The sequence below is a fragment of the Drosophila yakuba genome, chromosome 2L (assembly GCF_016746365.2).
Source record: "Drosophila yakuba strain Tai18E2 chromosome 2L, Prin_Dyak_Tai18E2_2.1, whole genome shotgun sequence".
NCBI classification, from domain to species: Eukaryota; Metazoa; Arthropoda; class Insecta; order Diptera; family Drosophilidae; genus Drosophila; species Drosophila yakuba.
Window position 1 is genome coordinate 24,730,792 of NC_052527.2, and position 18,002 is coordinate 24,748,793.

At 34.1% G+C, this 18,002-nt stretch overlaps 1 protein-coding gene across 3 annotated transcripts; it reads left to right on the plus strand.

Moving 5' to 3' along the window:
* The first annotated feature begins 1,147 nt into the window (after window positions 1-1,147).
* LOC26535936 (catenin delta-2) lies at window positions 1,148-17,698 on the plus strand. Of its 3 annotated transcripts, none has more exons than XM_015189796.3 (4): window positions 1,148-1,311; window positions 4,334-5,155; window positions 9,958-10,022; window positions 14,633-14,783. In XM_015189796.3, exons 2-4 carry the CDS (start codon window positions 4,362-4,364, stop codon window positions 14,698-14,700), a joined length of 927 nt encoding a protein of 308 aa, XP_015045282.1. In that variant the 5' UTR covers window positions 1,148-1,311; window positions 4,334-4,361; the 3' UTR covers window positions 14,701-14,783. The 3 variants fall into 3 exon arrangements, with proteins under 3 accessions (XP_015045282.1, XP_015045284.1, XP_015045287.1); XM_015189798.3 differs by lacking the exon at window positions 9,958-10,022 and adding an exon at window positions 16,559-17,698 and having other exon boundaries at window positions 1,151-1,311; window positions 14,633-15,189; XM_015189801.3 differs by lacking the exons at window positions 1,148-1,311; window positions 4,334-5,155 and adding an exon at window positions 16,559-17,698 and having other exon boundaries at window positions 10,002-10,022; window positions 14,633-15,189.
* Window positions 17,699-18,002: the final 304 nt, after the last annotated feature.

Sequence of the window (18,002 nt, forward strand, 5' to 3'; positions counted from 1 at the left end):
AATAAGTTCAATATCTAATATTTATTTTACAATTCATAACATCTTAATAGAAGAAGTGCATTTTTTATTCTAAATTCATTATTAGTTATATAAAATATATAGAAAAATATCGATTAATAAATACACTGGTATGCACAATTATTTTAACAAAATGTTCTTTCGTGTTTCTCAGTACTCTTTGATCTTGAGCTTGAACTAAAATTCTTGCTACTTTTTTATATGCTATTATTAATATGCTATTTATGAACTTTTGCGCACTCTTTGAACGCTGCTGATAAAAGAGTACTGAGGAACACGAAAGAACGTTTTGTCAAAATAATTGTGCCTACCAGTGTATATAAAAAAAAGGTATATATAGTGATATATTTTTTCTCATGATACATTGAATATCGTTTTAGTGAAAAGAAGACGTACCGAAAACGGAGGGGAAATGAGCGCATACAAAAACAGCGCAACCTGTAATATTTGCAGCAATTCCATTAAAAATCCACACATCAATACTCATGTCACACTATTTTTAATTAAAAAGTGTAGTGCATTTGAAATATTCTGCTTACCTGGTTCCGATTTTAAAAATGCTTGGTTGGGTTTTTTTTTGTTAAAGTCATCTAATAGACACTGTTCAATTTAAAATATATGTAACAAATTTATTTCAACAGTATTTTAAATTGAACAGTTTTTTATTTTAAAATATACTATTAGAAGCCGAGAATATAATTGTTTGATAATTTATCTTTTGAATGTGAGAACTAATTTCAATGAAATCTCTCAAAATCTAAAAAACTTTGTTAAAGATAAAACAGATGATGTTTTCTTTTCTTTAAATTACAATATTATTTTATTTGTCAATAAATATAATATAATTAATTCAAAAGCTTCAAGAGAAGCTATTGGTGAAAGTGTAACAAAGAAAGTAATAAATTAACAAAATATTAAGAATACTTGATATATCGATTTTTCGGAAGATATACATTTATAATTTCTTAAAAAGTGAAATATCGTCGAAACCCTATATTATATATATTTTCACAACCTTTTTCGTGTTTTGGACTACAAGCAATGTTATGATTGGAGATAATTAGTAGATGTTTTCACAAGTATTCGATTAACCTATAATATACTAGATTATCGAACCACTTAAAAACGAACTAGTTCTTTTGTCACAACATCTCCAGATTTTTCTCTTATTTTGTGTTTGAACTTATATACATCAATATTAAGAATAACTGATTTGATCGGATTTTGGTGAATATGTATTGTTACATATGGTTATTTATCGGAGCCAAATCTATCATATATTGACTAATTCGGGTATGTGATATTAATCTAAGCATACATATGTCGGAATTCACAATCAAAAAGTGCAAAGTGGGTGGTATTAAAATTAAAATATGTTTTTTTTAAGAAATCTGAAAATTTGAACTATGCTTATTTCAGTAACATAATAAAACCAAGAAAAATATAAATTATCGATTTTCGATACTAAACAAACACAGTATGAAGAAATATGTATTTATGTGTATATACATACTTGTAGGCACATATAAATTTGTATGCAAAAATGGTTAAGCAATCATTTATTCGTTGTTAATGACGATTCATTTAAAAAAATGAATATGTACACATATATATTATTTTGTCTATGCCGTCTACGCCTGCCGCTTAAAATGTTTTGCGTTTAAAGGAACTATGTAGGCTATGTATGTATACACTTTTATTTACCCGTCCCAAGAGATTTTATCTTAAGTCATTTTAAGTCGCGCATAGATCGTTTGTGAGTAATATTTTAGCTTTATGCGACATTTTATCAAGCTATGTATATTTAATCGCAAATCGCTCTTTTTTAAAGAGTATATTTAAAGTAATTTTGGTGTTATTATTAAATTTTTATAGGTTAACATTTAACAATATCTGTATATGAACTTAAATCATTCATTAAATTAAATCAATGATTTTGCAATTACGTTTTACTTAATACCTAATATTTAGTTCTACATTTCAGTTACTATGCTACTGTTTCTGACGGGATATTGTAGTGTAGCGAAATTCTACACAGAATTAAAGAAAAAAATGAGAACTTAAATCCATGTTTCCTAAAATAATTCTTAGAAAGATATTGTCCTGAACTGCTTTTTCGTTTCTTGCCAATACAAGGTATTTAAATATGTATGTAATTGCATTCTAGAACGGCTGTTCTAGTAGTGTTTTCTAAAACTGTGTGTTTCTATTCCGGCATAAGATTTGTCAAGCTCAAAGAAGCTGGGTCCGAAAAATCGAATTTTTGAAATTTGAAAGGTGGAATCGTTTGACCATCAATTACTTTTTTTTTGACCACGTCCAGTTTTGAAGATATGAAATTTAGAAAAATTTCGAAAATTTTCGAACTTCAAACAGTTGACGGTGTTGAACTTTTTTTTTTAATCGCAATAACTTCGTTTGACCACCCTTCAGAATTTTGAAAAAACTTGTAGTTTAGAAAATATAAGCACTTAAGGAATTAAGCATTTTCAATACCTCAAAACTAAATATTTTCAAACAAAATCTATTGACCATCCTTTAAAAATGCTTTTTATCGTTTGACCACCCTTTAAAAATTGTTTTTTTTTTTCGTTTGCTTACCTTTACAAAAAAATAAAAACGTTTGCCCAACTCTTAAAACAAAATATTTTCAAAAAAAATTGTTTGACCATCCTTTAAAAATGCTTTCTATCGTTTGACCACCCTTTATAAATTTTTTTTTTCGTTTGGTTACCCTTAAAAAAAAATAACGTTTGCCCACCTCTTAAAACTAAATATTTTCTAAAAAAATCGTTTGAACATCCTTTAAAAATGCTTTTTGTCCCCTTTAAACATTTTTTTTTCGTTTGGTTACCCTTAAAAAAAAAAAACGTTTGCCCACCTCTTAAAACTAAATATTTAAAAAAAAAATCGTTTGACCATTCTCTAAAAATGCTTTTTATCGTTTGACCACCCTTAAAAAATTTATTTTTTCGTTTGGTTACCCTTAAAAAATTTGTTTAAATATACCACCACGTAAAAACTCCAGTTTTGCATTGCCTTAACATAACAATTATTCGAATTCATCATATAAATAATAATATCCCAATCTATGTACATAATAATACATAACAATTTTCACTTTATATTAGAATATTTATTATTAAAATCATTAGAGTATTCAGCTTACGACGTGCGAAAAATATTAGACAATGATTCTTCGGCGCTTATGTACGCACTCCGTGCTTCAAGGAATCAATTTTGCACCCAATTTTGATTGGGAAAATAGCTCGCCAACTTTTCTATTATTTATTAATTATCAATATAAATATAAATATTTAAACGGTAGCTAGTCTTTCGGCATCAATTTTTGAATAATATTAATAAGATTATTTAAATAATAACATTTAAAATAATATTAATAAAAAATAATATTATATATTTAAAATATTTAAATAAAATAAACATTTATCAAATTCGTTTGTTAGATAAAAATTGATTTTGGCCCGAAAATCATCTTCTACAACACATTTAGTCCTGAATTGTTTTTACTCACACAAGCAAGACAATTCTATTTTTAGATTTTTACGCTCTCAATTTTAGGCGAGCGAAAAAAGTGGCTGCATAGTGCAGAACCAATGTATGGCCGTTACGCATCTTGTTATTAAAATGTCTTTAGGGTGACAGTTTTGGGCGGTTTGTCGGCGTTAGATTAGATTGGAAGTGGCTTAAATGTTTCTGGCACGTAGAAATTGGTAAGACAAGTAATACAAAAATTTGTTTAAAGCATTACAGTTTTGGGTGGTTCGTGAAGCAAACTTGCACAGAGAATGAATTAGGTATAGTCTTCTTTTAATGACATTAAAATTCGATAACGTCAACAAAAAAGGTCGATAATTGTTATTTTCAATTTTCAAAGGTATAAAGCCTAAGTAAAGAATGTTAGGCACTTATTTGGTTTAATTTTTGTAAACAATCAAAATAACATACGGAGAGAAAACGGGTATACTAGACTCGTTGAATAGTATGTAACAGGTAGAAGGTAGAACATATAAAGTATATATATTCTTAATTAGGATCAATAGCCGAGTCGATCTGGACATACCCGTCTCTTCGTCTGGTTGTCCGTATAAATATCGAGGTCTCAGGAACTATAAAAGCTAGAAAGTTCAGATTCAGCATGCAGACTCCAGAGACATAGACGTAGCGCCATGACCCAGTATCCCCAGTATCATATAGTCGGGAACTCGACTACAGCATTCTCTCTTGTTTTCATTACAGTCTTCAAATATGCCAGAAGTATCCGTATCTCAAAGAAATTGTATTCCTTTTTCAGTTTAAATATAAATTGAACTCACATAAACATGGACCTTTCATTGACGCACGAGTCTGCAAACATGCAAGCCCAGTTTGCATCTTTTCAAAATTATGAACAATTTTCGGCATCAGGATATTCAAGCACTCCTGTATATATAACAAAACCCCCAGGAATAGGTGCAATAACAAAAGTTGCGCCTCACTGTTCGGTTAAAAATAAGATTGAGACGACATCTACAGACAATTCTATTCCAGACATTGAAAATCATCCATTAGCTCCCACAGTAAGATATTTACAAGCTGGTCAGTTTGAGGATACACCCGAATATGGTGTAGCTGGTCTACCTTGTGGTATAGACTCCGAGTACACAGCTGAAGCTGTCGTACCTTACTGCTATGCGTCGGATGCAAACTATACAGGAATTCAAAACCCAACTTCAAATATTAAACCATTTTCTGGAAGGCCTTTTAATGATAACCTTAATGGATCAGAAGCTGTTGCAAATGCCCAATGTCGAACGTTTAAAAGTTCAGCTGAATTTAAATTACCTCAATTCGCCATGAGCTCTTTAACTACTGTGCCGCAAAGATTGGGAGAAAAGGATGACTACATGGGAGGATCAGAAAACGATATTTGTTCTACAATGAGGTGGCGGGATCCAAATCTTTCGGAAGTTATAAGCTTCTTGAGCAACCCGAACAGTGCTATAAAGGCTAATGCCGCAGCCTATTTACAACATTTGTGCTACATGGATGATCCAAACAAGCAACGTACAAGATCCCTGGGAGGAATACCGCCATTAGTTCGTCTTTTATCTTATGATTCTCCAGAAATACATAAGTAAGTAACAATAATAAAATTAAAAAAATGTAATTATTATTACTATCTTCTACGGTCATATGGTTTTGTACATGTTTTTTATACACATCAATTTAGGGCATGCTCAGGAATATTTAAAAATTTTAGATAAATTACAAGGAGCACATGAAGTGATCTCCAAATGACTCTATTTTTCTGTCATTAAAGTTTTTGTAGCCCAAATAATTTATTGTTTCCTTCTTTTCAATAAAGATTTGTAAATACATATCTTACATTGTTGTTGCTCGCTCGAAATTCCACTTCTATGTATTTGCTTCCTCAATAGAAGTACTATCTAACCAATAAAGCATCTTTTCATCCAAATACGATCACCTGAAATATTTCCTGGTCGATCTTTTATTATACCCGTTACTCGTAGAGTAAAAGGGTATACTAGATTCGTTGAAAAGTATGTAACAGGCAGTAGGAAGCGTTTCCGACCATATAAAGTATATATATTCCTGATCAGGATCTATAGCCAAGTCGATCTGGCCATGTCCGTCTGTCCGTCCGTCTGTCCGTCTGTCTGTCCGTATGAACGTCGAGATCTCAGGAACTACAAAAGCTAGAAAGTTGAGATTAAGCATACAGACTCCCAAGACATAGAAGCAGCGCAAGTTTGTCGATTCATGTTGCCACGCCCACTCTAACGCCCACAAACCGCCCAAAACTGCCACGCCCACACTTTTGAAAAATGTTTTAATATTTTTTAATTTTTGTATTGGTCTTCTAAATTTCTATCGATTTGCCAAAAAACTTTTTGCCACGCCCACTCTAACGCCCACAAACCGCCCAAAGCTGCCACGCCCACACTTTTAAAAAATGTTTTGATATTTTTTCATTTTTGTATTAGTCTTGTAAATTTCTATCGATTTGCAAAAAAACTTTTTGCCACGCCCACCCTAACGCCCACAAATTGCCAAAAACTGTCATTGTTTAAGACTCTCCTTCGCACTTCCACCAGCTGAGTAACGGGTATCAGATAGTCGGGGAACTCGACTATAGCGTTCTCTCTTGTTTTTCTTTTACCTTTTTTTTTTGTTGGCGATTAGTGCAATAAATTGTTAAGTGAAAAAAATATATATTATATAATTAAAAAAAATGAGTTAACAACTTTTTATGAATAATCCTCTAATAAAAAGATTCTTCCGTTTTCTTTTTATACGTTTTAAAATTGAGTGACTTTATTAACACGGCTTCAAGGCAAAACAAGAGAGAACGCTATAGTCGAGTTCCCCGACTAACTGATACCCGGTACCCAGCTAGTGGAAGGGCGAAGGAGGGTCTTAAACACTGACAGAAAGTTTTTTGGCAAATCGATGGAAATTTAAAAGACTAATAAATAAAATGAAAAAATATAAAAACATTTTTCAAAAGTGTGGGCGTGGCAGTTTAGGGTTTGTGGGCGTGGCAACATGAATCAAAAAACTTGCGCCTACATATCTCTTCGTAACTACAGATCATATAAATAGTTATGAAAAATTTGTTATAATTATAGGCGTTACTCGTAGAGTAAATGGGTATACTAGATTCGTTAAAAAGAATGTAATATGCTGAAGGAAGCGTTCATGCCATATAGAGTATAAATATTCTTGATTAGAGTCAATAGCCAAAGTGGCCATATCCGTCCGAATGAACGCCTTGATCTCAAGAACTATAAATGCTAGAACAATGGCAATCTTTTGGAAAATCTTTTGATATTTTTTAATGTTTTGATATGTCTATTTGCCATGCCCACAAACAGCCCAAAACTAACACTCCTCCATTTTTAATTTTTTTTCTTTTGATTATTTTTTTTTTCTCAATTTCTACCGATATTTCAGAAATTGTTAAAATTTTTCGTTCGCACTTCCACTAGCTGAGTAACGGGTCTCTGATAATCGGGGAACTCGACTGAAGCATTCTCTCTTGTTTATCCTATTTTTCATGTAAGCTTTGAACTCTTACCAACACTCAACCCGTAAATCAACATCACAAAAAAACGAAAAATTGATTCTATTCTGGAAACATCTAAAGAGGTTTTTGTACTGCATTGTATTGTGCTTCTGAAGAGCAGACTTATGCCGGTAATCCGAACTCAATATTCCCCGAAAAAGTATTTGGATCTGCTGATTTTGTGTCTGAGATCCAACTTGTGACGTTTATCCTCAGTATTACCATGTGGTTGTAAACCAATCGGGACAGGTGGAATCACTGGATGAGAAACTAGTGCAGACAAGTCGGAATTTCTAGTGGTCAAGTTGTACAAAACCCACACCACGTATTGATTGGATTGCTCCAAATTGTTTCAGGGTTTTCTACGAACTACATCTGATCAACAGTGAATTCCTATTGATCACTTGACGGAGGATGCGGGGTGTTCCCTTAAGTCAGTCCACCACAAGCGGTTATATTTTGCTATGGAGAAAACTTATCGCCATTTAAATGCGAGCTTAGGTGAAAAGAAGATCATCTGCTCGATAAAAACTATTTTTAGCAAAAACAAATATAAACTCGGGGGCAGAAAAAACACGACCATTCGCTTTGATGTCAAAGTTTTTTATACCCATCTTTTGCCAAACATTGATATGAAAACGCAGACGCTATTTTTAAAAAGTTCCAACTCATTGCACGTCGGACAAATAATTTAAATTTGCACCATCAATAAAAATTACCGAACGGCTTTGTCCAGAGCAATTATAGCTTTTCTTAATACTTTTAAAAGTTGTTACTTATTATTTATAGAAGGTCAGTCGCGGTCAAATACTCTCCGAGTTATGAGAAAACTACAGTTTCGAAGAAGCTAACCCAAATTATATATATAACTGTTATTAGATTAGCAAAAACGATACAAAACAGTAATTAAGATTAACAATATGTTACCGCTAGCATGAACAACCTGACGATTTGAAGCTACAAGAGAGTAAGACCGAAGTCAAAGCGAAAGTAGAGACAAAATGGAAGTGAAGAAGAAATCGTATCACTGCACATGATAACTAATCTCGACATTGAGCTGTACAATAATATAGACCAAAAAGATAAGATATTGTTCACCGCCATCCATATTAGTAGTTCGGACACAAAATCATATTGCGCCTAAGCTGACAGCTCTCGGAACTGACAACTGCTCTGAAAATCAGAAAAGAAAAGCAAAATGCGCAAACTGCAACGCGAATAGTTACAAATGCAGAATTTGGAACTAAAAAAAGACACCACTTCCATTTCTTGGTCGGTTTTATAATCAGACAACTTTCCAAAGTATGCCAATCATACGCTGCCAAATTAGTACCATCTGTTGGGACAAGCAGTATTTTTAACTTTCCCCATCTTTCACCTTCCCTAGATTAAATTTTAAATTCAGTTGTTTTGAAACCGTTTGAAAAAAAGTATAGTTCCCGCCAAAAACTATTAATTCAGATACATTCTGTGAAATAAAATGAAACCATTTTAAAAACAATTAAAGTAACTTCTGGTATGCTTTAAGGATGATATTTGGGACCTATATTATTTCGCTTTTCGGTAAATGATTTACATCATTTTATTAAGTCTTCAACCGTTTTAATATTGTGATATTGTGTATGCTAATGTCTTTGCCTGACTCTTTTTCGGTTGCCTTCAATTAAATCTTGATTATCTAAAGACCTGGTACAAACTCAATTATTTATATAGCTGTAACGTTGTCTTTTTATTGTAATAATCAATTTTTGAATTTATACCCGTTACTCGTAGAGTAAAAGGGTATACTAGATTCGTTGAAAAGTATGTAACAGGCAGAAGGAAGCGTTTCCGACCATATAAAGTGTATATATTCTTGATCAATAGCCGAGTCGATCTGGCCATGTCCGTCTGTCCGTCCGTATGAACGTCGAGATCCCAGGAACTACAAAAGCTAAAGTTGAGATTAAGCATACAGACTCCAGAGACATAGAAGCAGCGCATGTTTGTCGATTCATGTTGCCACGCCCACTCTAACGCCCACAAACCGCCCAAAACTGCCCCGCCCACACTTTTGAAAAATGTTTTAATATTTTTTCATTTTTGTATTGGTCTTGTAAATTTCTATCGATTTGCCAAAAAACTTGTTGCCACGCCCACTCTAACGCCCACAAACCGCCCAAAGCTGCTACGCCCACACTTTTGAAAAATGTTTTGATAATTATCATTTTTGTATTAGTCTTCTAAATTTCCATCGATTTGCCAAAAAAGTTTTTGCCACTCCCACTCCAACGCCCACAAACCGCCAAAAACTGTCAGTGTTGAAGACTCTCCTTCGCACTCTCACTAGCTGAGTAAAGGGTATCAGATAGTCGGGGAACTCGGCGGTTTCTCTTGTTTTGTTTATGCATAAGGCCGCTACCAAACTATTTCTTTTTTATACTGATTTGCTTGTTTGCGACGCAGGTTTTTTTTTTTATCTAGAAAATGATGGTAGCGTTTAATCTCTTGACTTCCATGTTCACATGTCAAAGTGCTGTGGTCATCTTAATCGGCTCGGTGTTTTCCGTATTGCAGTTCTTTAAGAAGTCCTACGAAGTAAAATCACATCCCCGATCGAAAAATAATGTTGCAGGGTTGCAAATACTGTACTTTGGATACGCAGATTCATAATTTGAAGTAGTCGAATTAATCGGGTAGAACCAAAAAAACTCTACATAATTGACAAGCTTCTTAAAAACGCAACAACGCAACACACGCAAGAAAGTAAACATAATAAGATTATTTTCTCTTGTTGAGAATGTCGCATGTTGATCTTCTTTGCGTTCTGAATGCCAAACAAAATACTTATGTTCACGTACTTGTTGCAGATCGATGGCAGTTGATAACGGCAGTTTCTGGCTTTGGACACATTATAAATTTGGTGCTGTTCTCGGTGAGGTTAAGACTGAGATATACCTATAACAGGTAGACATGGAACGGCCTCCGATTTGGGACGAAAAAAGCCATGGTCCACGGCTGTACCTTAAAAAAAATCAATTTTGGTTCATATACTGATTATAATCAATATAATTATATATTGATTTTGATCGGTCTGTATATCGAATATGTTACTGATCACGGATAGGGTTCAGTTCAATCATCTTTGCTGTCAGCTGACCTCTGTCGCGTTCTTTATATTCAGTTGGGTTTGGCAATTCATGATGAATTTTATTTTGAAAATCAGAGGTTTTTTGTAAAAGTGCACCGTTTGCTTCGCGGCTAGTGCTCATAAGCGGCTACCAATTCAGACTGTGTGCAATGCTATCGAGAAGTTATTTTTTGTTCGGGTATTTGAAGTCGATGGTCTATGCCAACAAGCCCACAACGATTCCGGCCTTAGAAGCCAACATTGCCGACATTCGGCGCCCAACGCTTGAAAAAGTGGTCGGAAATTGGACTTCCAGGATGCAGTTTCTGAAAAACTTACGTGGTGGCCACTGGTAGCTCTAGAGCTCTCTGCTTTTTAAAGAGAAATTCAAAATAAAAAAAATAAATTTTGATCATAAGTGTATGCCTGATTTATCCGATTTATAGGTGTTTATTGAAGACTTGTCACAAGAACTTTTGGAAAAATTTATGCTAAAGCCCAATCCCTCGTTACTAACTTCGCGACTACGACAACGACCAGATCAGAACTACTGAGGCTTCAGCCGAAAAAAAAAACCTTCACAAATACACCAGCAAATCCTACAATTCAGTACTGGGAGTTAGAGTTAAACGAATAATACTTTAAAAAATTAGAGCCAGAGCTAGAGTGGAATAGAAAAAACAATTTGAAAGTTTGTGCTGTTGGGGACGGCGCAACAACTGCTTAACAATATTTTATATGACGTTTAAGTAAGCGTCAAAGAAAGCCTTCATCAACCCGATACGATACTGTGTTTGAAATAAAGTAGTTAGTCCCTTTTTTAGATATACAGTTGCTATAAATATATTCTTCGTCTTAAGCACCTGAAAGTACTTATGATACATTATATACATACGTCTTTAAATAGTTATTTTTAGATCACGGTACCTTTATTTATATACAAAAATACATTGTTATACCCGTTCCTTGTAGAGTAAAAGGGTATACTAGATTCGTTGAAAAGTATGTAACAGGAAGAAGGAAGCGTTTCCGACAATATAAAGTTTGATCAGGATCTTGATCAGGATCAATAGCCGAGTCGATTTGGCCATGTCCGTCTGTCCGTCTGTCTGTCCGTATGAACGTCGAGATCTCAGGAACTACAAATCTAGAAAGTTGAGATTAGGCATACAGACTCCAGGGACATAGACGCAGCGCAAGTTTGTCGAATCATGCTGCCACGCCCACTCTAACGCCCACAAACCGCCCAAAACTGCCACGCCCACACTTTTAAAAAATGTTTTAATATTTTTTCATTTTTGTATTGGTCTTGTAAATTTCTATCGATTTGCCAAAAAACTTGTTGCCACGCCCACAAACCGCCCAAAACTGACACGCCCACACTTTTGAAAAATGTTTTGATAATTATCATTTTTGTATTAGTCTTCTAAATTTCCATCGATTTCCCAAAAAACTTTTTCCCACTCCCACTCCAACGCCCACAAACCGCCAAAAACTGTCAGTGTTGAAGACTCTCCTTCGCACTCTCACTAGCTGAGTAACTCGGCTATAGCGGTTTCTCTTGTTTTGTTTATGCTTAAGGCCGCTACCAAACTATGTCTTTTTATACCCGTTACTCGTAGAGTAGATTGAAAAGTATGTAAAAGGCAGAAGGAAGCGTTTCCAACCATTTAAAGTATATATATTCTTGATCAGGATCAATAGCCGAGTCGATTTGGCCATGTCCGTCTGTCCGTCCGTCTGTCCGTCCGTCTGTCTGTCCGTATGAACGTCGAGATCTCAGAAACTACAAAAGCTAGAAAGTTGAGATTAGGCATACAGACTCCAGGGACATAGACGCAGCGCAAGTTTGTCGAATCATGCTGCCACGCCCACAAACCGCCCAAAACTGCCACGCCCACACTTTTGAAAAATGTAATATTTTTTCATTTTTTATTGGTTTTGTAAATTTCTATCGATTTGCCAAAAAAAACTTTTTGCAACGCCCACTCTAACGCCCACAAACCGGCAAAAACTGTCAGTGTTGAAGACTCTCCTTCGCACTTTCACTATCTGTGTAACGGGTATCAGATAGTCGGGGAACTCGACTATAACGTTCTCTCTGGTTTTTCTTATACATTTTGACAATTTTTTTGAACGACAGTCCAAATTGGAATACAAAAAAAAACACTTGGTCGATTTCTTAAAATATTTCACTAATTTCCTTATCCCCAACATTTGAAATATAACACATTTCCGTAAGCTTTGTAAAGTTATTTTTTAGGCATTATACTATCAATCTGTATAATGCTTAAAAACTAGCTCTACGATTTTACCTATCCCTGCGGGATCCTCTTTAAGTAGATACATATACATATACAGATGTGTATATATGTACATCCATATACACATACTGCATGCTTACATGCAATTAGGGACTATAACTAAATCAATTTCGAAAATATTTGTTAATTAAGTTAAACGAGCAAAATTTGTCCGCTTTAAGTTTCTTTACATTTGACTTCTTTACCGCAACTATTAATATATATCAAGATCACGTATGACAAGTCTTGTTAAGATATACATACATATATGGTGATACCAAAGACATTAGAATAAGAACATGCGTATGCAGTACCTTTTTTTGTAGCGACCAAATGGTTTGTGTGCATATTTGTGCAAGATGTTCTACCCGAAAAAATATTTAATCTAAGAAATATATTCCTTTAGAGATTTTAGCAATTCCGTTTTAAAATGATTTATAAAATTTGTGTTGTAAATAAGGACCTTCAAATGGTTCAATTACTTTATTATTATAAGAATAATCTATTAGCTGGCAAAATTACATAAACAAGTAATATGCTTTTGTTTTTGCACTATTTAACACAATTACTACTGGCAGTTATATTTTAATACCTCACTGATATTTTAGAAAATATGTAAGCGAAGAGCTCTATGTAATAAACACAAGTAGTAACAAAATACATTTTAAAATAATGCTTTCCTGATTTTGAACAAAAATTTGAAAGCCTGGAGCCAGCAATAGAGTCAGGACTAAAAAAAATCGTGTGCAAAGTATTCGTTTAGTGGTAGGCATATTATTATTTTAATGTCTTAGGCGAGTTTAGTATTTGCGACATTTGCGATCATATATGTAGGTATATAAATATATTGGAGTAACTCCGGTAAAAAGTGAGAGTTTTCAAAAGCTCGCCGCCGGTTGCCTTCTCCATTCTGATTTAATTTATTGTTTTTTTATAGGAAAAGCGTACTACTACCATCTAGGCGGCTTTATCGAATGATAAATTTTACGTATACAATTATTTTCATATTTATATATATTTGAATTATGTTGGAGCTATGATAACATAAATACTTAACATCAAAAGGAACTTTGTTCATACATGTTAAGTCGAAACGCGGTCTGGCAGATCTGGGGGGCGGTGACGATTGAGACTTCTTCGTATTTTTCCGTGCTGCCCAGGCTAGGATAGCAGGAGTTCATATGTACTTATAGATCCTACAAATATTTTGGGGAACAGCTTGTTTTAGCCAGAATAAATGTGCAATTATGGACTTAAATGCTTGCTGTACCGAGGTGAAATGTATATTAAGGTTAATCTTCTGTATGTAATAGGTCCTCTGCTCTGAAACTGTTTCATTAATTGAGACACCAAAGCATTTGTTTTATCCGGTTTGCAAATGTAAGCCCAGTTCCCAAATGCGTAAAGCTAGTGCAGTATTTCGCTAGTTGCTAAGTTAATCCTGTTGCTTCTTATTAAGACTGCAGTGTCGTAAGTATATGTTTGTGTTTCTATGACGCGATGATTCGTAATGAACAATATTAGACACTGTATACACATACAACAACACTATGCATTTATTGTATAAGGTTAAACACGCTGGATGATCCTTGCGTTTAAACAACTGGATGCAAATTATAAAATTATTTGTTTAACAATTGAACTGGAATTGAAACTTAACAAACATTTATAGCAACGTTTAATGCAGGCGTTGAATAAGCAATATATAAAAATAATTTTTTTCTTATCAAAAATGGTTTTACAAACCCACAGTAAACAAAACATTTACTTTAAAGTCAAACCCAATAAAAAAATAAAAAATGGTTCAATTTAATTTCCGTCTTGTCTTCGAAATATATCCGGTTGATGAGACAAAATATTTCCATCGCTTTTCTTAACAAATTTTCAAAAATGCGCCCACACGAGCGCTCACAACTTACTATACAGTGTTCAATAATGGTAGAGACTTAAACTTTGCGGTAAATATAAATTTAATTCACAGTAACCGAATGAACAAATATTGTCGAAATCGAATTATTAAATTGAGATTTTAGTGATCTTATAATGTTATAAAGCAAAAATTATACATTTATATATTTTTCGGGAGTTAAGATCTTTTTTGTTTTATTTTAGGAATGCCTGCGGTGCTTTACGAAATTTATCTTACGGAAGACAAAATGATGAAAACAAACGTGGAATAAAGAACGCGGGTGGAATAGCAGCTTTGGTCCATCTTCTATGTCGGTCTCAAGAAACAGAAGTAAAAGAATTGGTGACTGGCGTATTGTGGAATATGTCCTCCTGTGAAGACTTGAAACGGTCAATTATTGATGAAGCGCTTGTTGCTGTAGTGTGCAGTGTTATTAAACCTCATTCTGGTTGGGATGCAGTGTGTTGTGGAGAAACATGCTTTTCTACAGTATTTCGAAACGCTTCTGGAGTTTTACGAAATGTTAGTTCTGCTGGAGAACATGCAAGAGGATGTCTTCGTAATTGCGAACACTTGGTTGAATGCCTTCTTTATGTTGTGCGAACATCAATTGAGAAAAATAATATTGGAAATAAAACTGTAGAAAATTGCGTATGTATACTTCGAAATCTTTCATACCGATGTCAAGAAGTTGATGATCCCAATTACGACAAACATCCTTTTATAACACCAGAAAGAGTAATTCCAACTTCATCCAAAGGTAAATAAATAAAAAAAAATTATTTTCATTTTTTTTACCACTTGATACTCATGAACGGGTCATTATTAAGAATCGAATTTCATGTTATACCCGTTCTTTGAAATCGATTCGTTGAAATCGATGTCCGTCCGTTGGTTCGTAACTATAAAAGATTAAAAGTTGAGATGCTGCATGCGGACTCAAGAGACTCAGCGCAAGTTTGTTGACCCATGTTGCCACGCCCACTCTAACGCCCACAAACCGCCCAAAACCTCCACGGCCACACTTTTGAAAACTGATTTTATATGTTTTCATTTTTTTTATTAGTATTGTAAATTGCGAAAAATTTGTTTGCCTGTCTCAAAAACCGTCCAAAACTGACACGTCCACACTTTTGAAAAATGTTTTGATATTTTTTCACATTTTTGTTAGTCTTGTAAATTTCTCCCGATTTGCCAAAAATCTTTTTGCCACGCCCATTCTAACGCCTACAAACCGCCAATAACGGTCAGTGCTTAAATTTTTCCTTCGCACTTCCACTAGCTGAGTAACGGATATCAGATAACCGGCAACGCGACTATTGGGTTCTCTCTTGTTATACCCGTTACTTGTAGAGTAAAATAGTATACTAGATTCGTTGAAAAATATGTAACAGGCAGAAGGAACTGTTTCCGACCATAGTATTTCGCCATTTTAGCTCATCGGCTAAAATAACAATGTATCACAATGGACCTCTAATGGTCTAAGTACGTCGGATAACCGACGGCCGGTAAAACCTAAGCTAACCCAGGTTTCAATTTTCACTTTCGTAAAAAAGTTTTATTTAATGGACAGCAAAAAAGACATTTTTTTCGACCCGTAAAGGTAGTCAAACCTTGGTTTGCAGAACTTGTGACTCTTCAGACTTAATAGATCCGAGCCCCTCTTAGTAGATGCATGCATCACCATAATATATTATCGCTTTAAATGTCTGATCCAATAACTTCAGCAGTTCTAGGTAATGATAGTTTAGAAGGGAGTTATTCCGGTTACATATGTTCATCTGCTTCATTTTTCATTACCTGCAATACATACAAATACATACAATACAAAAAAACCGTTTTACAACGCTTGCTAATTTTTTCTAACTACTCTTGATCATTGTACTTTTTATACCTTGTTGCCAGCCGAATAAGTAAATTTTAATATATTTATATTATCGAAAGCAAAACAATCTTTCGTCCGAAAACCTTATATATATAAAAACCTTTATATTTCAAAACGATGTTTTATTAATCACTTACGTAAAATTTTGGCAAAAAAAAATTTATGAAGATACAATTTTAAAATTATACTCTTTAATTTCAAATTTTGCAATTATATAGTTTTATAATTATTTCCTTATTTTCAGGAGACAATTTGGGCTGTTTTGGAACAAATAAAAAAAAAAAAGAAGCTAACAATTCCGATGCTCTCAACGAATATAATATTTCGGCTGACTATTCTAAAAGTTTTGTCACATATAACAAATTAAACAAGGGATACGAGCAATTATGGCAACCTGAAGTAGTTCAATACTATTTGTCATTGTTGCAAAGTTGTTCTAATCCGGAAACACTTGAAGCCGCTGCTGGAGCAATTCAAAATTTGTCTGCATGTTATTGGCAACCTAGTATTGATATTCGCGCAACAGTGCGTAAGGAAAAAGGTCTACCGATACTTGTTGAGCTTCTAAGAATGGAAGTGGATCGCGTAGTTTGTGCAGTCGCTACAGCACTACGCAATTTGGCTATAGATCAACGCAACAAAGAACTAATTGGAAAGTACGCAATGCGTGACTTAGTTCAAAAACTTCCATCTGGAAATGTACAACATGACCAAAATACATCAGATGATACAATCACAGCTGTATTAGCAACAATTAATGAGGTTATAAAAAAAAATCCGGAGTTTTCTCGTTCCTTGTTGGATTCAGGTGGGATAGATAGACTTATGAACATAACAAAACGGAAAGAAAAATATACCTCTTGTGTGTTGAAATTTGCAAGTCAAGTCTTATACACCATGTGGCAACATAATGATTTGCGAGACGTTTATAAAAAAAATGGATGGAAAGAGCAAGATTTTGTTAGTAAACATTATACTGCACATAATACTCCACCAAGTTCACCAAATAACGTAAACAATACACTGAATAGACCAATGGCTTCACAGGGACGTACTCGCTATGAGGACAGAACCATTCAGCGCGGAACAAGCACATTATATAGTGCTAACGATTCCAGCGGTGCCGTTATGTCTAGTAATGAATCTGCAATGCTTTCAGACATGGTTAGAAAACAACTATAAAATTGGTTGTATTTTCATTATTAAAGTAATTAAAAATACATAAGTGAATTCAAAGTTTAAATTATATTTACTTATATTCCTTTAGCAAGATTGTTTTTGCTGTATTTACTCAACTTAATTGTAAAATATCATATTAAATACATATTTAGAACACTAATCAGATAATTTAATAAATAAAATAAGAATATCCAAGTTTTATTAATACAAATTGTTTTATTAAAATTTTAAGTACCACTAAAAAAGAACTCCATTCGCGGTGTAGCGAGCCGTTTCAACCCTTCCGTGCTTTGTCCTATTGGATCTCAGCTGCCAGTGTCTCAGTTCGGAGACTTTCCTCGTCCCAAACGTCTCGACGTACCGATGCTTTGTCTTATTGGACCTCAGCAACCTGTGTTTCAGTTTGGAGTAACGACCATGCTACTTGCTGACTCTCACGGCTGTAGCTTCCTTACTCATTTCTTTGCTTCGCGTTGCTCACTTGTACTCACGGTCTCCATGACTGTCTA